The sequence below is a fragment of the Somniosus microcephalus genome, chromosome 33 (assembly GCF_052327205.1).
Source record: "Somniosus microcephalus isolate GS21.2 chromosome 33, FLI_Smic_1.0, whole genome shotgun sequence".
NCBI lineage: Eukaryota > Metazoa > Chordata > Chondrichthyes > Squaliformes > Somniosidae > Somniosus > Somniosus microcephalus.
The window spans coordinates 21,618,218-21,642,126 of record NC_141019.1 but is presented as its reverse complement, the minus strand read 5'-3'; the positions used below and the strand labels follow the sequence as shown (position 1 = coordinate 21,642,126).

Below are 23,909 nucleotides of genomic sequence, written 5' to 3'. Positions count from 1 at the left end.
AGCTAATGGCAAACACGTTGGTTAGCCTGACACCGGCTGCACTTGAAACATAGAAGATAGGAGCAGGAGTAGGCCATTCGGCCCCTCGAGCCTGCTCCGCCGCCATTCAATGAAATCATGGCTGATCATCCAAATTCAGTACCCTGTCCCTGCTTTCTCCCCTTATCCCTTGATCCCTTTAGCCTTAAGAAATATATCTAACTCCTTCTTGAATATATTTAATGAATTGGCCTCTACTACCTTCTGTGGTAGAGAATTCCACAGGTTCACCACTCTCTGGGTGAAGAAATTCCTCCTCATCTCAGTCCTAAATGGCTTACCCCTTATCCTTAGACTGTGGCCCCTGGTTCTGGACTCCCCAGCCATCGGGAACATCCTTCCTGCATCTAGTCTGTCCAGTCCTGTCAGAATTTTATAAGTTTCAATGAGATCCCCTCTCATTCTTCTAAACTCCAGCGAGTATAAGCCCAATCGACCCAATCTCTCCTCATACGTCATTCCTGCCATCCCAGGCATCAGCCTGGTGAATCTTCACTGCACTCCCTGATATACCTATCAATTCATTCCATGAAAAGCGACGAGTTAAGATAGTAACTATAGGTTTTTATTGGCTAAATAACAGAGCCCACCCTCGTGGGTGATCGGTTCCAGCAAGGAAGAATACTAGCCAAGCAATCACCTTTATACCTGGGCAAGCAGGCGGAGCCATGGGCGGAGTCAGCTGAGGTATGCCTAGGTATAACAGCGTCCGAGGCAAGAGGTAACCTTGTGTAGTGATAACAACAGTGTAAACAATAACAGTGGTTTACCACACTCCCTCCATGGCAAGAACATCCTTCCTCAGACTTGCCAATAGAAATGAGCCCACAATTGATGGTGCTGTTGCGGCGGAGACCTACTTTATGTGGGACATGTGAGCTGCCATCAAGTCTTCATTTAGAAGGAAAAGCCTGGAGTTGGATTTCCTGACACATAGCAGTGGAAATCAGTGGTTTCCAGCTTCTACAGGTCTTAGCAGGGGCCTCACTAGGTAAAGAAAACAGCAGAGAATCGCAGCTTTCCAGTTGAGCACCACTCCACAGGGCTCCCTTAGTAAATATAAAAGCACTTCATGTCTGACAGACCCAGGTTGGCGTCTGGTCCAACAGAAACAAACTGTTATGTATTGTGTGTTCTATTGTGTGTTCTCCTCCCACCTGTGGTGGCGCTGTCACAGGAGATAAATGGTTGGGTGTTCTCTGTTAAGTTTAGCTCTCTTTGTTCGGAACTTTCCAGAACTTCCTTTCTTTCCAATAAAGCACTTCATGTTTGAATCTCTGAGTTCTGAGTCCTAAATTGTGTCTAGGTAGAAAGGTACCGACACAACAAGTGGCAACGAGGAGCGGATGAATCTGCGTACGTTACGGGTGCAGTGAGTAAACAGAAAATTTAATTTGAAACGTGAGATGGCTACTATATTAGGAAACATCGGTGATTTTGATGAAAATGTGGAGCAATGGAGCGCATATACGGAACGTTTTGACTATTTTGTATTGGCGAATGCGGTGGCAAATGAAAAGGTCGTGCCTACCTTTTTGAGTGTAATCGGGCCGAAGACATTCAATTTACTTCGCAGCCTCGTGCAGCCAGATAAGCCAGGAACTAAAACATATAAGCAACTAGTGGAAATTCTTGGAGCACATTTTTCACCAAAACCTCTGGTTATTGCTGAGAGATTTAGATTTCACAAACGGAATCAAGAGGGGGAATCAGTGACGATGTTTATTGCTGCTTTAAAAAGGTTGTTGGAACACTGCCAGTTCAAGGAGGTGCTGAATGACACCATTAGAGACAGACTTGTGTGTGGTCTGCAAAATGCAGCCACACAGAAGCGCCTTCTTACTGAGGACAACTTTACTCTTGAAAAGGCCATTGAAGTTAGTGTCTCCACGGAGATGGCGGAAAAGGAGGCTCACCAGTTGAGTTCAACAGGGAGAGTTCACAAGGTGCCGTCTGAGCCTGAAGGTGCGTGGAACGGCACATGTTACCGTTGTGGGAAAACGGGCCATCACGCTAATGACTGCTGGTGTACGGAGCTGGAATGCCGAAATTGTGGCAAAAAGGGTCACATTGAACGCGCCTGTAGAGGTAAAAAAAAGAACAGACAGAGCTGGGAAGCATGGAAGCAAAATGTCTGTATTTGGACAAGAGAGGAAAAAGAGTGTTCATTCAGTGCAGTATAATGGAACAAGCAAAACAGAGGGGAGCGACACCTCTGAGGAGGAAGAGGTGCACATACTGATGGTTGCAGGTGGTTCAAATGGCTACTGGGTGTCACCACTGGTGGAGGGACAATCAGTGCGGATGGAGGTGGACACAGGCGCGGCTGTGTCCCTTGTTTCAGACACTGTCTACAACAACATGCTAAAGCATCTTACCCTTCAGCCAACAAACATTGTGCTAAAGACGTATACCGACGAACCTGTGGCCATGAGAGGCGTCATTGAGGTGACAGTTAAATTGAACGGACAGACTGCAAAACTGCCACTATATGTGGTAAAGGGAAATTACCCATCACTACTGGGACATGCGTGGCTAGAGAAAATCACGCTGGACTGGCCTGCAGTCCGCATGATGTCAAAAGGGGAGTCAGGTCTGACTGCAGTGTTAAACAAACATGCAGAACTCTTCAATGGGGAACTTGGGAGCATGAAAAAGATCAGCGTGAAACTGGACATTAAACCTGACAGCAAGCCGAAATTTCACAAAGCCTGACCTGTACCCTATGCAATTAGGCCAAAAGTTGAGGCTAACTTGGAGGCCTTAGTCGAGAATGGAGTCCTGGAGCCTGTGAGTGTGAGCAAATGGGCCACACCCATTGTTCCTGTCCTGAAAAAGGATGGATCTGTTCGAATCTGCGGGGATTTTAAAGTGACTATTAACCCGGTGCTGTCTGCGGAACAGTACCCTCTTCCCCTCATTGATGATCTTTTTACGGGCCTGGCCGGAGGGCAAAAGTTCAGCAAAATAGACTTATGCCAGGCTTATCTACAAATGCATGTCGATGACAAATCAAAGGAGCTGCTGACAATTGTGACACACAAGGGGCTATACAGGTACTCCCGCCTTCCGTTTGGAATTACGTCGGCCCCTGCTCTATTCCAAAGGGCAATGGATCAGATTTTGAGTGGACTGCCAGGAGTCCAGTGCTACCTGGACGACATCCTTGTCACTGGGACAAATGAGGAGGATCATCTTCTGAACTTGGATGCGACACTACAACGACTGAAAGAGTACGGACTCAGAGTTCATAAAGACAAATGTGAATTCTTTCAGTCTTCAGTTGAGTACCTGGGGCATGTGATTGACGCTACTGGCCTGCATAAGGCGCCGTCAAAGGTCAAGGCGATCGTGGAGGCCCCAGCAACCCAGAATGTGAACCAGTTACGTTCATTTCTGGGGCTACTTAACTACTATGGGAAGTTTATTCCAGACTTAGCAACATTGCTGAAGCCGTTACATCAGTTGCTATGTCAAGGCAAAACATGGAAATGGACTGAACTGTGCAACGAAGCTTTCGCCCAAGCAAAGAAAGCATTGCTGAAATCGGAGGTCCTGACACACTTCGACCCAAAGCTACCCATGCAGCTAGCATGTGATGCATCACCATATGGTGTGGGAGCAGTCATATCCCACATCATGCCTTCAGGTGAAGAGAAACCTATCGCCTTCGCATCACGCACCTTGAACAAGGCCGAGAGTAACTATGCACAGATCGAGCGCGAGGCCTTGGGAATCGTTTTTGGAATTCGAAAATTTCATCAGTACCTGTTTGGGAGAAGGTTCACACTCCTGACGGACCACCGTCCATTGACTTCAATCTTCGGGCCCCACACCGGAATTCCGTCTCTCGCTGCAAGCAGGATGCAAAGGTGGGCTTTACTGTTGTCAGGACACACATACGACATCAAATATCGCAAATCAGACTTGCACGGCAACGCAGACGGTCTCTCGAGGCTACCCTTGCCTGTTACTCCCCCAGAGCCTCATCAGATAGACATCTTCTACTTTAGACAAGTGGAGGGAGCACCTGTCACTGCAGTTCATGTGCGAAGGTACACCCGCAACGATCCAGTCCTGTCTGAGGTAATGGACGATGTCATTCGAGGGAGAGCTATAGGAGATTCTCCTAGTTTGAAACCTTACGTTTCAAAAAGAAATGAGCTCTCCGTCCAGGCAAGTTGTCTTCTTTGGGGACGCCGTGTCATCATTCCGCCACCTCTGAGGGAACCTATACTGCAACAACTTCATACAGGCCACAGTGGGATGGTTCGGATGAAGGAAATGGCAAGAAGCTACTTCTGGTGGCCAGGTCTCGATGGGAATATTGAGGAGAAAGCCAAAACATGTTCCCCATGTCAAAGGGTCCAGAATGTTCCACAGCTGGCAACCCTACACCCCTGGGATTGGCCTGCAGAAGTGTGGCAGCGAGTACATGTGGACTTCGCCGGTCCTTTCGAAGAGAAGATGTTTATGGTGGTTGTGGACGCTCGTAGCAAGTGGCCGGAGGTCGCTGTGATGAGGTCTACCACGGCAGAGAAAACAATTGAGAAACTTGGTGAGATGTTCAGCCGTTATGGCTCACCAGAACAACTCGTAAGTGACAACGGTCCACAATTTGTATCACAGGAGTTTGCAACCTTCCTGCATGTGAATGGTGTCCAACACTTCAGGTCTGCGCCCTATCATCCCTCTACTAACGGCCAGGCAGAAAGGTTTGTGCAAATTTTGAAGCACGCCTTGAAGGCATCGCAAGGTCAGGGCTCAATCCACCAACGTCTGAACAGCTTCCTGTTGTCCTACAGGAACGAGCCGCATGCCACAAACAAAACTTCCCCCGCTTCGCTCATGATGAAGAGGCAGTTGCGGACAAGTTTTGACTTACTCAAACCTTCAAGGGTAGAACAGGTTGTCCATTGTCAACAACAAGCTCAAGTTGAAAAGAGAGAGAAAAGAGCCAAGGAGAGACGGTTTCATCCGGGAGAGCACGTCCTAGCTCGAAACTACAACACTGGACCGAAATGGGTTCCCGCTACGGTGATCGCGCAGACAGGCCCTGTGTCTTACACGGTCGAGACTGCTGAGGACGTCGTCTGGAGAAGACACACTGATCAACTGTTGCTAGGAGCAGAGACAGCCACAGAGGCTCCAACGGCTGGTTGGCCTGAACTGTTTCCAGATGATACCGCAAACCAGCATCCTTTGCCACAGTGCTCTTCTCCAACACAGGAAGTCAAAGAGACTGTTCCACCTGTGCAAACTCCTGACTTTCGACTGACACAGGCACCTTCTCCATCCAGGCCTGTGTCAATGCCTACTGCTGTGGAAGCCAGCGATGACCGCCGGTATCCTGTCAGAGAGCGGCGGCCTCCAAGACGCTTGGATCTGTAGGCTTAGTGACTTACCCACAAGACTGGGGCAGAATAAACCCCAGGGTAAAGTCAGGGTTTGAGGCAGTCTACCTCTACCCTAGGTTCGTTGAGTGCATTGAAAGTAACTTACCTGTTGAGGAATAATGTGGACCTTCCATTTAAGAGGGGAGGAAATGTTATGTATTGTGTGTTCTCCTCCCACCTGTGGTGGCGCTGTCACAGGAGATAAATGGTTGGGTGTTCTCTGTTAAGTTTAGCTCTCTTTGTTCGGAACTTTCCAGAACTTCCTTTCCTTCCAATAAAGCACTTCATGTTTGAATCTCTGAGTTCTGAGTCCTAAATTGTGTTTAGGTAGAAAGGTACCGACACAACACAAACATCTCCAATGGTTACCTTTTCCTGACTGTGCCACTTTAGATCAACACTGTTGTTCTTACCCTGGCCCACGGGGTCACTTTGGGGTCCTGGCGTTGGATGCCGTGCCCAGTGGAGCTGACGATGAAACTCATGACGATCTTCCGTGTGTATAAACTCAAACACGGGTTGGTGCAGGACATCAGCCTGAAATGGAAGGGGAAAACTCATTATTTGCAAAGGGAACTCAGTGTGGCAAATGTTACACCACTGTTCAAGAACGAGGAGTGGCACAAACCAGGAAACTGCTGGCCAATTAGTCTTACCATAGTTAAAGAAGGAAAAAGAATGGACTTGCATTTAGATGGCGCCTTTCATGTCCTCAGGACGTCTCAAAGCACTTCACAGACTTTTGAGGTGTAGTGCCTCAACCCGTGAAAGCTCATTTATTGTCAATAAAGGTCTTTGCAGTTTTTATGGAGGAGTCTTGTTAAGTAATAAGATCAATAAACTGACCTGATGGAAGCCCAGATAATCCCGAATTGTTTGAGAGGTGTAAAAGAAGTCTCCTTCGGCAGTTATAACCACCACAAAACCATCCAGTGCCTGCATACACCAAAAACGCGAAATTATATGGTGCCAATGATATCACGCTTTTAACATACATAAAAATCCTATCTAAATATGACTCCTGCTATGGGGCAATAGGTGAATGGACTGTGTGGCGTGGTACTAAGTCATGCAGACCTCAAAGGTCCCAAGCTTTATCCCTGGTCTGTGCTGAGTTAGGTGATCTCAGCTAAGGCAGTGACGAGGGCACGACAATTGACCTCAAAGTCCCTGGACTAGGAAGGGGGGAGGTAAAAAAATAACAGCCAGAGTTGCTGCTACCATACCCGAGCACGAGCCAGTGCCATCAATAGACGGGGTGGGGGGGGGCGGAGGAACAAACTTCTACTACTGGTACAACAGATGAGAAACATCTCGACTCCAGTCTCAACACTTAGGCCTAGAAATTCGGTGGGCTGCGCCACCAGTTAGCGCCTAAAGAGGGCACTCAGTGGCTTTAGCGCCACTGGCCACGCTTCCCGCGATATTCGGCGGGGCGCTGATGGCGGCGTTAGCCTGTAGCGCTGCGCCACCACTGATGACGTCATCGGTGTGCGCAGCGCCCCGCTACCGCCCCGAGCGCAATATTGGGTCGCGCCCCCCCCCCCCCCGTAGCGCCGGTCGAAATCGCGACCAGTTCACGGGGCTTACCTGTGGCGGTAGTGGCGCAAATTAAGGTGGAGATGCGGGGCAGCCATTTTTTCCGGTGGCCGCCTGCCAACACCTCCTTGCGCCGCCCTCCCCGGCCTCCTGATCCCCCCCCCCCCCCCGGGCAGTGCCGGCTGTGTCCCGAGAGCCCGGCACTTCTCCTCGGTGCCGAGCTCTTTTGCCGGCACTCGCGATCGGTGATCGCGCTGGTGCAGGCCCCTCCCCCTTAAGAAGGGGAGGAAGGCCTGCAATACCGCAGCGCGCCGTGCCGCAGCGTGTGGCGCTGTGGCACGTAGCGCTTCGATATTCAGTTTGAGCGCCCCAAGCGGGACGCGGGGAGCCTCGAGCAGCGCCCGGAGTCCCTCTTGGGGCGCTCCAACTGAATATCGGGAGGGCGCAAGCGGCTCTGGCCGGAGCGCAAATTCCGGCGCCCAGGCGAGCTTGGCGCCCCAAACGCGGCGCCACCAAATTTTTAGCCCTTAATATACAAGGTTCCTATCCTAAATCTAAATGAGCAAATTATTAGTTTATACTGGATGCTGCTGGTCAATATTGATTTGCTAGTTGCATGTGGGTGGCACAGTGTTCACCCTGCACATTGCTGTTCCTATGCCCTGCATCACTGTGCCACCTGTGATAAAAATAATAACTTCCGGGGAGTTATGTCATCACTTCCTGTGAACTGTGAACTATGAACTGTGTACATACCTCACTTCCTGTCATGTGTCACTTCCTGTTGGACTGGTATAAATACTGGTCTGTTCAGTATTGTAAGAGGCTTCTACCAGAGGCATGGTAAAGACCTCTCTTGTATATAGTGTGTTTATAAGTTACTTAAAGCTTACTTTAAAGTTACTTGATGGTAAGCCTCCTTTTTCTTACATCACCACCCACATGCAATCGGAAAATTGGCAACGCACTCGAGAATTTAAAAGTTCAGTGAGTCAATTATTTGCAGCCAGTAGGTGCATTTTGATTTATCCCGTGTGGATAGGAACCTTGTAGAGGAAACTCTCGTTTAAACGACACCTAAATATCCGGAATTCTCTATTAACCGGCAAAATTCTCACTCCGAATACAACACCTCAATAACCGGCAATGTTGCCGAGTCCGAGTCTCCCACGGTCGCCGAGTTAGTCAGTGGGGGTAGTTCTCCAAACTGCCACTACTTGGCGCTGTCGGAAGTCGGAACACCTCAAAACCCCTGTAACAGGAGTCTGACTCTCCCGCGCTGCCGGGTAGTCTCTTCTGATCCGCCATTTTACAGGGGTACTGTGTGTCTCCCCCACGCTGCTGGTAGTCATTGCATTGCATTACCCTCACCTGGTAGTACTGTACTTAATCAAGCATCTTCCACCATCCATTTAACACAACATTCTGTAGGTGAGTACCCAATTACTGTATACTGCACATTTCTTGATTTTTTTATTTTTCTTTGTTAAAAATAGCCTCGGTAGATAACCCTCTCCGTCATCCGGAATTTTTGATCAACCGGCAATACGCCGGTCCCGTCGGTGCCGGATACCAAAGAGTTTCCTGTATATTAAGTGTTGAGATTGGAGTTGAGATGTTTTTCACCTGTTACATCAATAGTGGAAGAGGGATTTGTTCCCCCCACTTTTCTCCCCATGTCTATTGATGGCACTGGAACGGCAATGTGCAGGGCGGACACTCGCTCATTCCACTGAGCTCCCACTCTTGACCATGTTTCTGCAGGCAGGCACCAATCTACAAGTATCTATAATTCTCTATGTGTTATGATCTTTATATAGTTTTGGTCGCCTGGAGAACAAGCCTATATATCCAGTGGGGAAGCCAGTGGGGAGTTGGGGGGGGGTGGAGGGTCACATTGGGGAGAGCCAATTTTGTAGGTCAGCACTCGACCAAAACTTAGCTTTTAAATTCCCGATCGTGTTGCCATTTTGAGTCTGACGCAAATGGCAGTACGGCATTGGAGGATGTCGTTGTGGCATTTCTATGCCAAGTCGACAAAATCTGGATTTTGACCATCCCCCAATCCTTCGACCTTAGCTCCCCCCTGATATATATATATATATATATATATATATAAGGAAACTCACAGAATACTCAATGGGTAGCAGTTACTGGACTTTCTTGAAAAAACTAATTTCCTTACCTGCAAAATCAGTTCCATCTCGGACAAGTGCACCTCGCTAAGAGCTTGTTGCCCATTGTTGCCTTTAGCCCCATTACCCACAGAGGGACATCTGTGGTTCTTCAAAGCAACTGCAACAGAAACAGCACAATTAGTGGCAATTGATGAATATAAGTTTTTTATATATGATGGTGACCGAGTTGGGAGAGAGACTTTCGAAAATCCCTCCAAGAGGTACCTCGTAGCCAAAGGCTGTAACTACACTGTGACAGCTAACGTAGCAAAACTGAATGAGAAATTTTGGCACTGCAATTCACACAAAAGTGTGTCCACAAATGATGACACCAAGCAGTACTGTTTATGTACAGGAAGCGCATGCCCTACGCAAGATTTTATAATAGATGGAAAGATGGTCAGCTTCCAGTTGAAGGGCCGGCGATAGACTACAAGCTAAGTATTGCTGATACAAACAAACAATCTGCTCAGAACTTCAACAGATTTAAACTCTTTTTGGAAGAGTGTCTTGTACATAAAAAGCTGATCTTTCGCGGACAGATATATTTGTTATAGTGACACAAATCACAATTTATCAAAGAAAAAATGCTTTAAAACAGTCCCATTTAGCTGACTGGATGGTATAATGGGTTAACACACTGACCTTTCAGCTCGAGACCTGGGGTCAAATCCAACCCAGATTGATGTGGTGAAACTCTCCTCTCTCAGATAGCTGAAAGGTGCCCAAGGGAAATGTGATTCAACCTTGTTCCTCATGGGTACAAGTCGACGCTACAAAACTGCCCATAATTCTGCAATACTTGTCACCAATATTGTCACGCCCATTCAGAAAATCCACAAGGATGACTGGCGCGTGAAATGGAAATATCACAATGGTTTAAGGGGGTGCTATTTTGAAGTTGTGATTAATGCATATTGTTAGTGCAGAAAATTATGAGCTTAGACTACATCTAACCTGACCTGGTGGTGTTGATGCCATTAATAAGACCATAAACGTGGAAATTCTTTTTCTATGAATACGGAGGACCCGCACCTTAATCCAGAAAAAATCCACACCAAAAATATAGGCCCGGAATTTGCGGTTGGAATGACTGCAAACTGGCAGCGTTCGGCGTCATTCCGCCTTTGAAACTGACCGCAACTTTGGGACTTGGCGCATGTGGAAATCGTGAAGTTGCGGTCTGTCGGTGACAGCTCCGAAACAGGCTGCGCTGTGCCCCCAAACCTCTCTCCCCACTCACAGAGCCGGCAATCTGTGTAATCACCCAAATCATTGAAACTGACAAAATGCTCTTCCGCAGTAATTACACTGTTGAATTCCTCACTAAATGTTAGACCCAAAGGGATTAGATGTAACTGGGGTTTTGACAGCGTTATTACTGCTAAACAAATGTTAAGCACCTGAAAAACTAATTTTAATTTTGTGCAGTGTGAAATTTGCCAATTTAAATAAAAAATTTATTTTTTAAGAAACTTAAAAAAAAAAATTATATTTTTTTAAGGTTTGTCCATCTTTATTTCAGGTTTGCCTTTTCCCCATGTGAGAGCCCCAATCTTTGTTTTGCTCTCCAACATTTTAAAAAAATTAGAATTTCAAGAGCTTACCCACTTCCTGTGAGAATTATGCGTTTTGATTGGCTGGTCAGACATTCTGTTGACGTCACAGCAGCTCGCACAAGGGGATCCCCATTATACTTTGTTCATTTGAATTGAACATCGGAAAACCCAAAGTTCTCGACACAGGGATCGAGAGATCCTTGTGCGAAGTGCACTTCAGTGCCAGCAGCGAATGCCTTCACTTCACCGCTGACTGCAAATTCCGGGCCAGACACCTCAGTACAGCTGTGGAACGTCCAGTTCCAAGCTGGGAGCAGGAGACTGGGGAGGTGACCAAAAGCCCATTTATTTATTAATATTGGCCCAGAAATTCGGGTTGGAGGCTTCCCGCGGGTGCACTTACCTAGCGCGCCGGCCGTTGTGCTGTGGGGCCGTGTGGGATTCCGACCCTGGGCCTGCTCCAACTGCCGGCGCGCAGTGCTTGCGTATCCCAGGGGCGCAGTTAGTTCGATGCGTCCCCTGGGGTCACGTGGGCCATGGTGAGCCAATCGTAGCAGGGATTCCCTATTCATAGATTTGACAGGAAGAGCTGTCAAATTTATGAATAGAGTTCAGCCCCAAAACATCACTAAAACTTCAAATAATTTTTTTTTTAAATCACATTTTTAAATAACTATAAATTACATAAAATAACTATTTTAAACAATAATTTAAATTTTTGAAAAAATTAATTACAGTTTCTAACAGGGCTTCTTCTTCTTATCGTGTCTGCATACTGTTCCCTTTGGGGAACAGTATGAAGTAGTGGACGGATTTCTGGCCACGTTAAATGCTCCTCCCGCGACCGTAACCATCTTCATGCCAGCCATTAGGGTGGTTAGTCCTATGGCGGGAGGGTTTTACGGGCTCCCACAACCCATACGAGGGGGGGGGGCCACCCACACCCATGGACGCAAGTATCCCGCTGGATGTCAACCCAGAATTTAGAGCCGGAGCTCCGACTCTACTCGCCGGGACTGTCTGGAGCGGGGTTCAAAACCATACACCTTCTGGCCCAGCGGCGGGGATGCTTACCGCTACGCCAAAGGCCCACTCCGCTAACGGGGTTAAAAATAAACTTACCTTTCTTTAAAGTATTCAAAAATAATAAACCTGTGGAAAAAATGTTTTAATTTTACTTAATTCACCACTTACCTTGTTAAAAGCAGGCCTTGCGACTGCTTTTTATAAGCGTAGCTGCTGGAGACTTACCCTCCCGGAAAAACCTGGAAAAAAAACGGAAGTTCCAGGCGTACGCGCTGCCTCTCCGGCGCACGCGTTCGACCGCTGAACCCCTTCCTTTGAGGGAATGGATGTTCCGGTTTCTCGCGCATGCACAGTGCATGCACGAAACCGGCACTTTCGTTGGGCCTACGCGTGAGTACCCAGCGCGTACTCACCCGTGGGGACCCGAAGTTCTGGCCCATTTTCTTTTAAGGGGCAGCATTGTCATTGTAAAGTGTCTCTGCTCTCACACCTCTAAGACTCACCACTAGTACGTTACAAATTTAACCCAAATGCGCACCTGTCTTATTGAAATGTTACACAGCTTGTGTTGCTGGGCATCGCAGATGCTTAGGAAACTGTGAAATAGCAATGCTTGGCCCATGGGAGTTTCCTATCCACTTTACTGTCATGTTTGATTTGTTAAGCTGACCATAAACCCCTCCACAGGTACAAGACTGGATTCCCTTTGAAGCCAGTGTCATCTCACAGTTCTCCTCCTCTATACAGTAAACCAACAAGCTGCTTTGCAACTTAATCATCCAGCCTTTAGGGTTCCTGCTGGCAAGCTTAGCGCAGGACATCAATGGAATACATCACAGGAAGTGCTTTACTTAAGGAGAAACTACAAAGCAAAGGTTAGACCACAGATCCTGCCAGTGGGTTATTTTTCAGTGAAAGGCTTATCACACTCTTTAAATCCCAAGGGGGAGAAATTCGGTATCGCCCCGTTTGGGGGCGCAATCATTGGCCAGGCGCAAAGTTTAGCGCCTGCCGTAAATTATCGCCTCCGACTGCAAACTTGGCTTCTATCGCCCCTGGAGGTGATTGCAGCGCTATATCAGGCACTACACACCTCTCTTAAGGCGTTAACGCTGAGGAGCGAGGCGCTACCTCAGAGCGCTGGCGAAGCTCATGTGATGTCAGCCAACAATGGAACACAGACACACTGGCGCCGGCCAGTTCTTAAAGGGGAGGGTCGATCTTGCTCTCCATCCACACCCTGCTCATTGCGGCCTTGAATCTCGGCCTGGAGAGACCTGTACATCAAATCTGCTGGAAAGAACAATGGAGAGGCCCGGGGAAAGAGCTCAGAGTGCAGCCCCCATAGTCTCTTCTAAATCGATGCAAGGAAGGTCAAATCAAAATGAACCTGCAAAGTGCTGCTCAGCACCCAAAACTCCTTCACATAACGTTGAATCTCTCCAGAAGTCTCTCTCTCTCTCAGAATGCGTGGTGCAAAAATGTCGCCGATAAAAAAAGGCAGGAAGCGGTCGCCTTTAAATAGCGCTCCCCCAGTCTCTTCCCGACTGCAAAACGTTCCCCTCAACCTGTCGTTGCTAAGGCAGGGGGCATCACTCAATATCCGGTCTGGGGCGCTACCGGGCCATTGTACTCTCGACTGATGTCACAAACAATCTGCGGGCGCAGGAGATCGTGGCGGTAGTGTTTAGCGCTGCCGCAAAATGTCTGGTCAATTTCGCGAGCGGCGCAAACATCACCGCGCCCGGGCGCTAGTTGCTTTGCGCCCCATTAGCGCCCTCTTAGGGTGTTAACGGGAGGTGCAAAGCAACCGAATTTCCCCCCCAAAGAGTTTTTTTTAATTTTCATAAATATAAATTTATCTTATCTTCCTTACTGAACATGAAGACCCTAAAATTAAAAAACATAATGGTATAGTGCCCAACTACAGGAAACTTTCTGGTATCCGGCACTGACGGGACCGAGAAGGTGCCGGTCGATCAAAACTGCCGGAGAAACGAGCGCTATAGTTAAAAGATACGGAGCTCAGAGCTCCGTCTAAAGCAACAAACCTGCTTCAAAACAGTCGGCGCAGCTTGCAAGCGTCTCTGTAGCTAAGCAACAGCTTCAGCTAGACGCGTGCAGAGCCACAAATGGAGAAAAAAAGCAACTAAAAGTAAAAAAAGTTATCTGAACCGACTCCTGAATTTTGCCGGTGGATAGAGCGTTCCGGACATTTAACCTCCGTTTAAACGAAAGTTTCCTGTATCACATACTTATGGTAAGATTTTGGGCAGATCATAGTGTGATATCCAGCGCAGACTCAATGGACCCCTTCTGTGCTGTACTGGTCTATGATTCTCTGAAGGGTTGCGAGAATGTACAATGTATTGCAAAGAAACACATAGGCAAAGAATCAATTGAAGTATTTAAGAGGGAGATGCATACTGATTTAGGGAGTTAAGGTATTAAGGGACAAGGAGAAAGGGCAATGGATTAGGAATAAAAGGTAGAGCTGGCATGACTAACAAAAATGCCAAAGTAGTCTCAGTGGGCTGAATAGCCTACTCCTGTTCCTATGTTCTTTAATAAGCATAAACTGGGACAGGTCAATGGACAGAGCATGGGTTAAGGCAATCAGAATGAAGACTTTTACCTCAAAAACAAAATTACACAATTTATTGTAATAAATTACACATTGTGATTAAAAAACACAATTCCCCTCTCCCGTTTTCTCCCACTTTATGATAACTTCTATTTATGGTGTTATGATAAATCTCTTGTAAATCAGATGTAACATGGGTTAGATTCAGGATAAAATTCCCTGTACTCTGCCCCACCATGTGTCCATTGGTACAAAATGATGAACCAGTGTGTGTTCTGGAATCACATTCACTAAAGAAAAGCTATCTGCAGTGATAACTCCCATCCTTTCTTCGCCCCATCCCATCATTCTACGTACTGTGTAAGTAAACTCTATCCAAAAAAAACTTCACACTTTCAAACATGGAGAAACACTTCAACATATTCTGCTGATACAGCAACAGAGATTGGGATGGAGATGAAATGACAAAACTGTTTACATGATTCCATGGTCTAATTTTGTATGCTGAAGAAACACTGGGGTGGAATTTCCTATCTATTTGTGTCCAGAGACACGTGTAGTCGGGGCATAAAGCAAATACCCAGCGTAAAAGATTGTGGAAACTCGGGCGTAAATTACACTACGCCCGAATTTCCTGGCTCTTTTCTGCTCGCCTATCAATCCCTGCACCCGAAAGCATCGCTGCTCATTATAATGGCTCCACCCCCAGGATAAAAAGCCATACATGCAAATTTCCTGCAATTACGCTAGTTCAAATCGGGTGTAAAATTAAGTCCAGAATTTTAGGCGCAGCAGGAAACGACGTCATTTTTTTGGGTGTTTGATCGCAATTTTGAGAGATATTTTTGTATCCTCACTTGGACTTGTTCTGTATTTTAATGTTTCTTTGAATGATTTTTATGGCATCAGTATAAGTCACGTTAAAAATTGAAAAGCTTCCAAGATTGCATGTTCTTAAACACGCTGTGATTAATGTGCATGGATGGCTTGAAACATTCATTTTCATACTTAAAGGAGGAATATATGGTGTGAGTTTGGCACTTTCCTCAGGCCCCGATTGGTTATGTGGATTTCCGCTTGCTTACGTCCATTTTTACGTTCTGGCATGTGTTAATGAGATTGGCAGGAAATCTGGGTGCAAAATGGGTGCAATTTCAGGTGTAACTTCCTGATTATGCCCCCACAGGAAATTCCCCTCCCACCCACCCCCCCTCATTCTAAAGTTCTGTTTTTTTTTTCTGGGCGTGAATTTTGTACCCTTTCAGTTAAGGGACGAGAGAATGGAATTTTATTTTCACCTTTTGCTTGCTGTGTCAGCATCAAAATGTCTAGGTCAGACTTAACACAGCTTAGATGCAGCATTAAGCTGTCTCTACTCTGCCCCAATGATGTCCTGAAGAGTACACTGTGCTGAACCAATCTGACAGTTCCATTTCCCACACCACTATCCATCCTGATGGCTTCTCGGAGTGCGCTGGGACACTCGAGGCCAATTAGATCCAGGCAGTTTTATGTTGTGGGCTTGCACCTACTCGGAACCGAGTTGAGACTGCCCATATGCATTTCAGCTGCCACAGAGAGAAAATCTGACTGATCACATTGACATGAATCAGTCATTCATGAAAGAAAGACTTATGAAATAATACTGAGCGGCCTGCGGGTGGCACTGTCCAGGGAGAGTATAAATACTCGGGCAGGGGCCCAGCTTGCGCAGGACATTCTTAACAGGAACTAGTGAAGGACACAACTAGACCTCCATGTTGTAAAACAGTTGATTAAAGCTTTGTTTAATGCTTAGACCCAGTGCCTAGTAGTTTTCTTACATCACACATTAGTCTTGCATTCAAGCCCAAATCCTAGAGGTGATAAGTCAGTGTTGTAACCTTTTGTGTCACTCAATGCCTCAGTTTCAAACTAGCCTTTGATTGAGTAGTCACAATCGGTATCAAAGGTTTATTTTACATCAACTACATTACACATAACGTTCTTGCCATTTCTTTACCTAATTAGTAAGTTATTGGAAACTATTACAAACAAAGGTAAGCAGATCATGTAGACAAAGTTTAATTTGACAGGGAATCCTTTCAGATGCCATTACAAATAATAAGAAATGAGCTGGTGTTAAAACAGTTTTTGAGTGAGGTCTGTAACTGAGCCTTACCATTGAAAAAGGTCCTTGCCCGCAAGTAGCTGACAGTCAGGCGTAGAACCGACAGCTTGTCGAGTTTTGAAGTTACCTCCTCAGGAAATGGTAGAAGCCCAGCCAGCTGTTCCAGCTCCGCATTCACCCTCTCCCTGTGTCTTCTGGATGGATTTGACTTCACTTCCTCTAGAGGCCCTACTTTGGCACTAACATAACGCCAAGAGTCAGAACAAGCCAAAACTGAGCATTGCCCTTTGCATATTATATCTTAAACAAGTGTAAATAATTCATCAATAACAAGTTGCAAATGCTAAGGTATGAATCTTGCACATTATTCCCCCAAGTCTATTCTTTATTTTTATTGCATTGCCCTCTGATCTGCTCCCCAGCCACTACACGCATCCCCCATCCAAGAGAATGGGCAGGTCGTCTATTCCCAAGCTTCTGCAATTGACATTATCAAGGTTTTTTCTCGTAGAGCAGACTGGGCTGATTTGCTCACTGAACTTCCCTCCCTCCCCACACGTGGATTTCCCTAATCACTGCTCAGCACCTCCTGGAACAAGGGCTGAAACTCACTTGCCCTACGATAGGGAATCACAGGCGTACAATTTCATTTAAATATAACACACCTCTTGTTGAAACCAAAAGTGTTCGCCATGGCTCAGTTCATACCCCTCTCACCTATAAGTCAGAAGGTTGTGGGTTCAAGTCCCACTCCAGAGCACACAATCCAGGCTGACACTCCCAGTGCAGTATTGAGGGAGTGCTGCACTGTCAGAGATGCCGTCTTTCGGATGAGACGTTAAACCGAGGCCTCGTCTGCCCTCTCAGGTGGCTGTAAAAGATCACGTGGCACTATTTCGAAGAAGAGCAGGGGAGTTCTCCCCGGTGTCCCAGCCAATATTTATCCCTCAACCAACATCACTAAAACAGATGATCTGGTCATTATCACATTGCTGTTTGTGGGAGCTTGCTGTGTGCAAATTCGCTGCCGCATTTTCTACATTACAACAGTAGCTACACTCCAAAAAAGTACTTAGTTGGCTGTAAAGCGCTTTGGGACATCCTGAGGTCGTGAAAGGCGCTATAGAAATGCAAGTCTGCCTTTCATTTTTCACTGGAGCTGTGGCATTATATGAAGGGGAAGTCATGTTTGACAAATTTGCTGGAGTTCTTTGAGGAAGTAACATATAGGGTGGATAAAGGGGAACCAGTGGACGTAGTGTATTTAGACTTCCAAAAGGCATTTGACAAGGTGCCACACAAAAGATTATTGCTTAAGATAAAAAATCACGGGATTGGGGGTAATATTCTGGCATGGATAGAGGATTGGCTATCTAACAGAAGGCAGCGAGTTGGGATAAATGGTTCATTCTCAGACTGGCAATCAGTAACTAGTGGTGTTCCGCAGGGGTCAGTGCTGGGTCCCCAACTCTTTACAATCTATATTAACGATTTGGAGGAGGGGACCGAGTTTAACATATCAAAGTTTGCAGATGATACTAAGATGGGAGGGAAAGTAGTGAGTGAGGAGGACATAAAAAACCTGCAAGGGGACATAGACAGGCTAAGTAAGTGGGCAGAGATTTGGCAGATGGAATACAATACTGGAAAGTGTGAGGTTATGCACTTTGACAGGAAAAATCATAGAGCAAGTTATTATCTTAATGGCAAGAAACTGGAAAGTACTGAAATACAAAGGGATCTGGGGGTCCTGGTGCACGAAACTCAAAAGGTTAGTATGCAGGTGCAGCAAGTGATTAAGAAGGCCAATGGAATGTTGGCTTTCATTGCTAGGGGGATAAAAATAGGGAGGTATTGCTTCAGTTGTACAAGGTATTGGTGAGACCGCACCTGGAATACTGCGTACAGTTTTGGTGTCCATACTTAAGAAAGGACATACTTGCTCTCAAGTCAGTACAAAGAAGGTTCACTCAGTTAATCCCGGGGATGAGGGGATGGACATATGAGGAGAGGTTGAGTAGATTGGGACTCTACTCATTGGAGTTCAGAAGAATGAGAGGCGATCTTATTGAAACATATAAGATTGTGAAGGGGTTGGATCGGGTGGATGCGGGGAAGATGTTCCCGATGATGGGTGAAACTAGAACTAGGGGGCATAGTCTTAGAATAAGGGGCTGCTCTTTCAAAACTGAGATGAGGAGGAACTACTTCGCTCAGAGGGTGGTAGGTCCATGGAATATGCTGCCCCAAAAAGCTGTAGAAGCTACATCATTACATAAATTTAAAACAGAAATAGACAGTTTCCTAGAAGTAAAGGGAATTAAGGGTTACGGGGAGCGGGCAGGAATTTAGACATGAGTCTAGGTTCGGATCGGTCATGGCCCTGTGGCTAGCGGAGCGGGCCCAGGGGCCGTGTAGCCTGATCCTGCTCCTATTTCGTGTGTCTAATTCTGTTAGATTCAGGAGATGGTTCTGTGATAGTGGACTGGCGGTTAGGATCAGATCAGCCATGATCTTATTGAATGGCGGAGCAGGCTCGAGGGGCCGATTGGCCTACTCCTGCTCCTATTTCTTATGTTCTTATTATACTCATGTCTCCAGTCACATACCACCCCAAGCACTCCTCATTCTGAATCCCATAAAATATTAAAGAAACTGAAAGGAGGGAGGTCAATTCTTAACGTGGTGCTTTTATAATTATTCAAATATGTGTAATGTTGCCTTCCTTTGTATATAGTACCTGTACACAGCGACTTATCACATTTTCCAGAAGTGTCTCAAAGCGCTTCACACAGTGAATCATTTTTGGAGTGCAGTCTCTGTTATGTAGGCAAACAATCGTTCGTGGCTTAATCGGATGTTCAGTGCAGTTCATCAGCTCTACCAGAATATGTCCATATATGTGAAGCACAAGTCAGAATTTATGCGGAATCCAATGTCTAATATACAATTTAATAACTCACTTTTGTTACGAATAGCTTTCTGTGTTGTACATTCTATGCAATCAAGGAGGGCAGGACAATGGAGGGCTAACCAAGTATTTAATGCACTTAACTGTAGAGGAATGGACTGTAATTACACAGTCTCAAATTTTACAGTTTGAAACTTACAGTGCCTTCATTTCTTTGTTTTATATTTTCCTGCAATTTGGCAAAGTATTAAACATAAGACTCAAGATAGTTATGTCTCAAGATATATACACACACACACATAAATACACACACATATATACATAATATATATTTAAAAAATTCAGGCCACAACAGTTCTTTAACCCTCTTAAATACATTAGTTAATATAATTCTAAATGCATTTCCAAATCGCAGATTTAAACTCACACAATATATTTAATTTTTTTAAACTTACGTTTTTTTAATAGGTTTCTTTCTTCTTCGTCCAGCGTACATTTTTCTCTCTCAATTATCTTTCACCGATGACTGTATATTAAATCCTTGGCAATTAAAAAAAAAATGATTGTCTCATCTAACGGCAGAGTGTAGAAATCGAAGTGTTAAGGAGGGTTCGAGGTGATTGTTGCTACTAACTGTGTGGATATTCCTGGGGACAGCTCGAGTGATGCTGCAGGCAGGTTGTTTACTGTCCCACCCGGATTTTATCAATGCTGCCCAATGTAACTGACTTCAATGTGTGTCAGTTTCCAGGTTCCACTGGACAGTGAAATTGACGCGACTCCCTGCCAGGCGGCGCTATTACACCGTGCGCTGTGTTTCCCATTTAAAGATACGTCACTGGAAATATTGTTAGGCAGATTTTCTTGAAAGCGATGTGAATGGTACTGCCTGCAATAAAGAAATATTGTTTGTGTCACCAAATTTCAGCATGAAAGAGCTGTTTTTTTTAAAAAAAAGGTAAGTGTACTATCATTAACACCGTTCTAGAAAACGGTTAATCAGGTCATAATCCACCTTTTTGTTGAGGTGAATTCCCAGAGTCACAGCAGACTGTTGGGAGAGGCTGTTGTAAGAATGAGGCAATCCTCCATATTTTGTAGTCTGTGTAAAGATACATGGTTGTGTGATATAAAATCACCAAGCACCCATTGAACACGGTGACACAAAAGCAAAATACTGCGGATGCTGGAAATCTGAGATAAAAACAGAGAATGCTGAAAACACTCAGCAGGTCAGGCAGCATCTGTGGAGAGAGAAACAGAGTTAACGGGCCAGAAATGAGGTTCGGGGACTTGCCGCGCGTGCAAGCCCCCGATGTGCACTTACCCGGCGCGCTGACATTTCAATCCTGGCCCGCATTGCATTTCCTGTCACTGGCCCACTTCAGGTCCTGTGCATGCATGACCCAGCGGCGTACTTAGTGCGATGAGCCGGCTGGGATCACGTGAGCACTGGGCAACCAATGGGAGGTTGCAAAAGTTCATTCATGAGTTTGATAGTAAGAACTGTCAAAACTCATGAAAACTCCTGGCCCCAAAACACTACTTAAACTTGAAAGAAAATTTAAAAAAACATCGCACTACTTAAATAAACTATAAATAACTGTAAAAAAAACTATTTTAAACAATAATTTTAAATTTTGAAAAAAATTATTATAAAAAATCGGGGCTAAAAATACACTTACCTTACTGTAAAGTCTTCCAAAAAAATGAACCGGTGGAAAAACTTTCTAATTTTACTTAATAGACCACTTTGTAGGAGTCTACGTACTCCTAGCAAAAAATACTGAACTCAGAGAGGTTCAACAGAAAAGGTTTAATTGTTGAGGCTGCATGCTGAACACAAAATGGAGTCAGAGACTACACAAAGTATGACTGCCTTTCTGGTGCACAGCTTCGACTGCTCCTCCCCCGCTCTGGGCTTAACTATGTTGCAGATCGAGTTTCTTAAAGGTGTGATCCTTCTTAAAGGCATGGCGCCTGATTTATAGTCTACGGACCGGAAAGCGGATTGTGTCCTTTCTGTGATCGGTACGCCACACAGCTCCCCCCAGAATCCGCTAGTAGGGAGTGTACGAACCGGCGTGGTGGCTTGATGGCATGGCCGGAATGGCTCTTGGCGGTTGGTGTCGGGAGCGGGGCGGTCGGACGCGTCGGGCTCTTAGGCGGCCTGCCCCGCGGTGGGGTTTGGCCCACTTGAACGGGTTCATCGGGCTCTAGGTGCGCCAGCTTGAGCCGGTCGACCGACACCTTGTCAGTTCTGCCGCCCACTTCGAGGAGGAAGAACTTGTTCCCCGTCTGGAGTACCTTGTAGGGTCCGTCGTATGGGGGCCGTAGAGGTCCTCGGTGGGCGTCATGGCGCACGAAAACAAATTTGGCCATGTGCAGGCTAGGTGGTACGCGGGTTGCTGGTTCACCGTGCCGGCCGGTGGGTACCGGAGCGAACTGTTGTGCTCGGTTGGCGAAAGCGCGGCGTTGCTGGTCAGCTGACCAGGGGGTCGTGGCGGTGGGCAGGAACTCTCCGGGTACACGCAGCGGCTGGCCATACACGAGTTCTGCCGCCGAGGCTTGCAGGTCTTCCTTGACCGCGGAGCGTAGGCCGAGTAGCACCCACGGGAGGCGGTCGATCCAAGCCTCGTCCTCGAGGCTGGCGCGGAGGGACGCCTTCATGGACCTGTGGAATCGCTCGCACAGTCCGTTGGCTTGGGGGTGGTAAGCCGTGGTGCGGTGAACGGCCACCCCGAGGTTTCGGGCGATGGCGGCCCACAGATCAGAGGTGAACTGCGGGCCTCTATCCGACGTCATGTCAGAGGGGACGCCGAACCGAGCGACCCAGGTACCGATGAACGCCCTCGCGATGTCGGCGGTGGTGGTGGACGTCAGTGGAATGGCCTCGGGCCAGCGGGTGGTACGGTCCACGATTGTCAGCAGGTGCGTGTGACCTTGTGATGGCGGCAGGGGGCCGACGAGGTCGATGTGGACGTGGTCGAACCTTCTTTCTGGCACGGTGAACTCCTCGAGTGGGGCTTTGACGTGCTGGTGGATTTTGGCACGCTGGCAAGCTATGCAGGATCTGGACCAGACGCGCACATCTTTGCGCAGGCCGCGTCAGACAAATCGGTTGGCCACCAGTCTAATGGACGCGCGGGTGCCGGGGTGTGAGAGGCTGTGGACGATGTCGAACACCCGTTTTCGCCAGGACGCCGGGACTACGGGGCGGGGTTGCGCCAAGGAGGTGTCGCATTTGACTGTGACGGCGGACGGGCCGCAGGTGACGTCGGTCAGTCGCAGCCCTGGGAGGGTTGTGGGTGTGGAGAGCAGATCGGGGTTGGTGCGTTGCTCCGCTCCAGTTGAGCATAGTCCACTGCCAGGTGGGCGCCGTGGACGGCGGGGCGGGATAGGCAGTCGGCCACCACGTTGTCTCGACCGGAGACGTGCCGGATGTCCGTGGTGAATTTGGACACCGCGGCGAGCTGGCGTTGTTGCCTGGCTGACCACGGGTCCACAGATTTCGCCATCGCGAATGTCAGGGGTTTGTGATCGACAAACGCGGTGAAGGGGCGGCCCTCCAGAAGAAATCTAAAATAGCGGACTGCCAGGTACAGTGCGAGGAGCTCGCGGTCAAAGGCGCTGTATTTGGCCTCCGGGGGGCGCAGTTGGCGGCTGAAAAAGGCCAGCGGTTGCCAGGCCCCGCCGACCCACTGTTCGTACACGGCGCCGACCGCGTGGTCAGAGGCGTCCGTGGTGAGGGCCACCCTGGCGTTGGGCTGTGGGTGAGCGAGCATGGTGGCGCCAGTGAGCGCCTTTTTGGTTGAGTCGAAAGCGGTCAACATGTCCGCCGACCACTCGATCGCCATTCTGTCTTTCTTACCCCGGAGGGCTTCGTATAGGGGCTGCATGAGGGAGGCCGGTCCGGGAATGAAGCGGTTGTAAAAGTTGATCATCCCCAAGAACTCCTGGAGGCCTTTGATGGTGGTAGGCCGGGGGAACTGCTGGACGGCTTGCACCTTGGCGGGCAGGGGAATGGCTCCGTCCTGCGTGATGTGGTGGCCGAGGAATTCGATCCTGCTGAGGCCGAATTGGCACTTGGCTGGGCTGATGATGAGCCCGTGCTCACTGAGCCGCTGGAACAGGGTGCGGAGGTGCTCGATGTGTTCCTGCTTGGAGGAACTAGCTACCAGGATGTCATCCAGGTAGACAAAGAGGAACTTCAGGTCCCGGAGGACGGAGTCCATGAGCCGCTGGAAGGCCTGGGCCGCGTTTTTGAGGCCGAAGGGCATTCGGAGGAACTCGAATAACCCAAAAGGGGTGATTATGGCCGTCTTGGGAACGTCCGTGGGGTGGACTGGCACCTGATGGTAACCGCGCACCAGGTCGACTTTGGAGAAGACTGAGCGGCCGGCCAGTCTAGCCGAGAAGTCTTGAATGTGCGGTATGGGGTACCGATCCGGCGTGGTGGCATCGTTTAGGCGCCGGTAGTCCCCGCAGGGGCACCATCCCCCGTCGGGTCGGGTGACGATGTGGAGTGGGGAGGCCCAGGGGCTGTTGGAGCGGCGGATGATGCCGAG

At 47.7% G+C, this 23,909-nt stretch overlaps 1 protein-coding gene across 1 annotated transcript in view; it reads right to left on the bottom strand.

The window, feature by feature from the left end:
* The window catches only part of LOC147096998 (aryl hydrocarbon receptor-like), a 48,392-nt gene extending 28,148 nt beyond the window's left edge, over nt 1-20,244 (bottom strand). The window contains exons 1-5 of the mRNA XM_085972721.1: nt 19,797-20,244; nt 16,482-16,669; nt 9,160-9,269; nt 6,282-6,371; nt 5,849-5,972 (exon numbers count right to left, since the gene is read on the bottom strand). Coding sequence (XP_085828847.1) covers nt 5,849-5,972; nt 6,282-6,371; nt 9,160-9,269; nt 16,482-16,669; nt 19,797-19,837 — 553 coding nt within the window. The 5' untranslated portion in view covers nt 19,838-20,244. The remainder of the gene's footprint in view (nt 1-5,848; nt 5,973-6,281; nt 6,372-9,159; nt 9,270-16,481; nt 16,670-19,796) is intronic.
* Between the last annotated feature and the right edge of the window lie 3,665 nt (nt 20,245-23,909).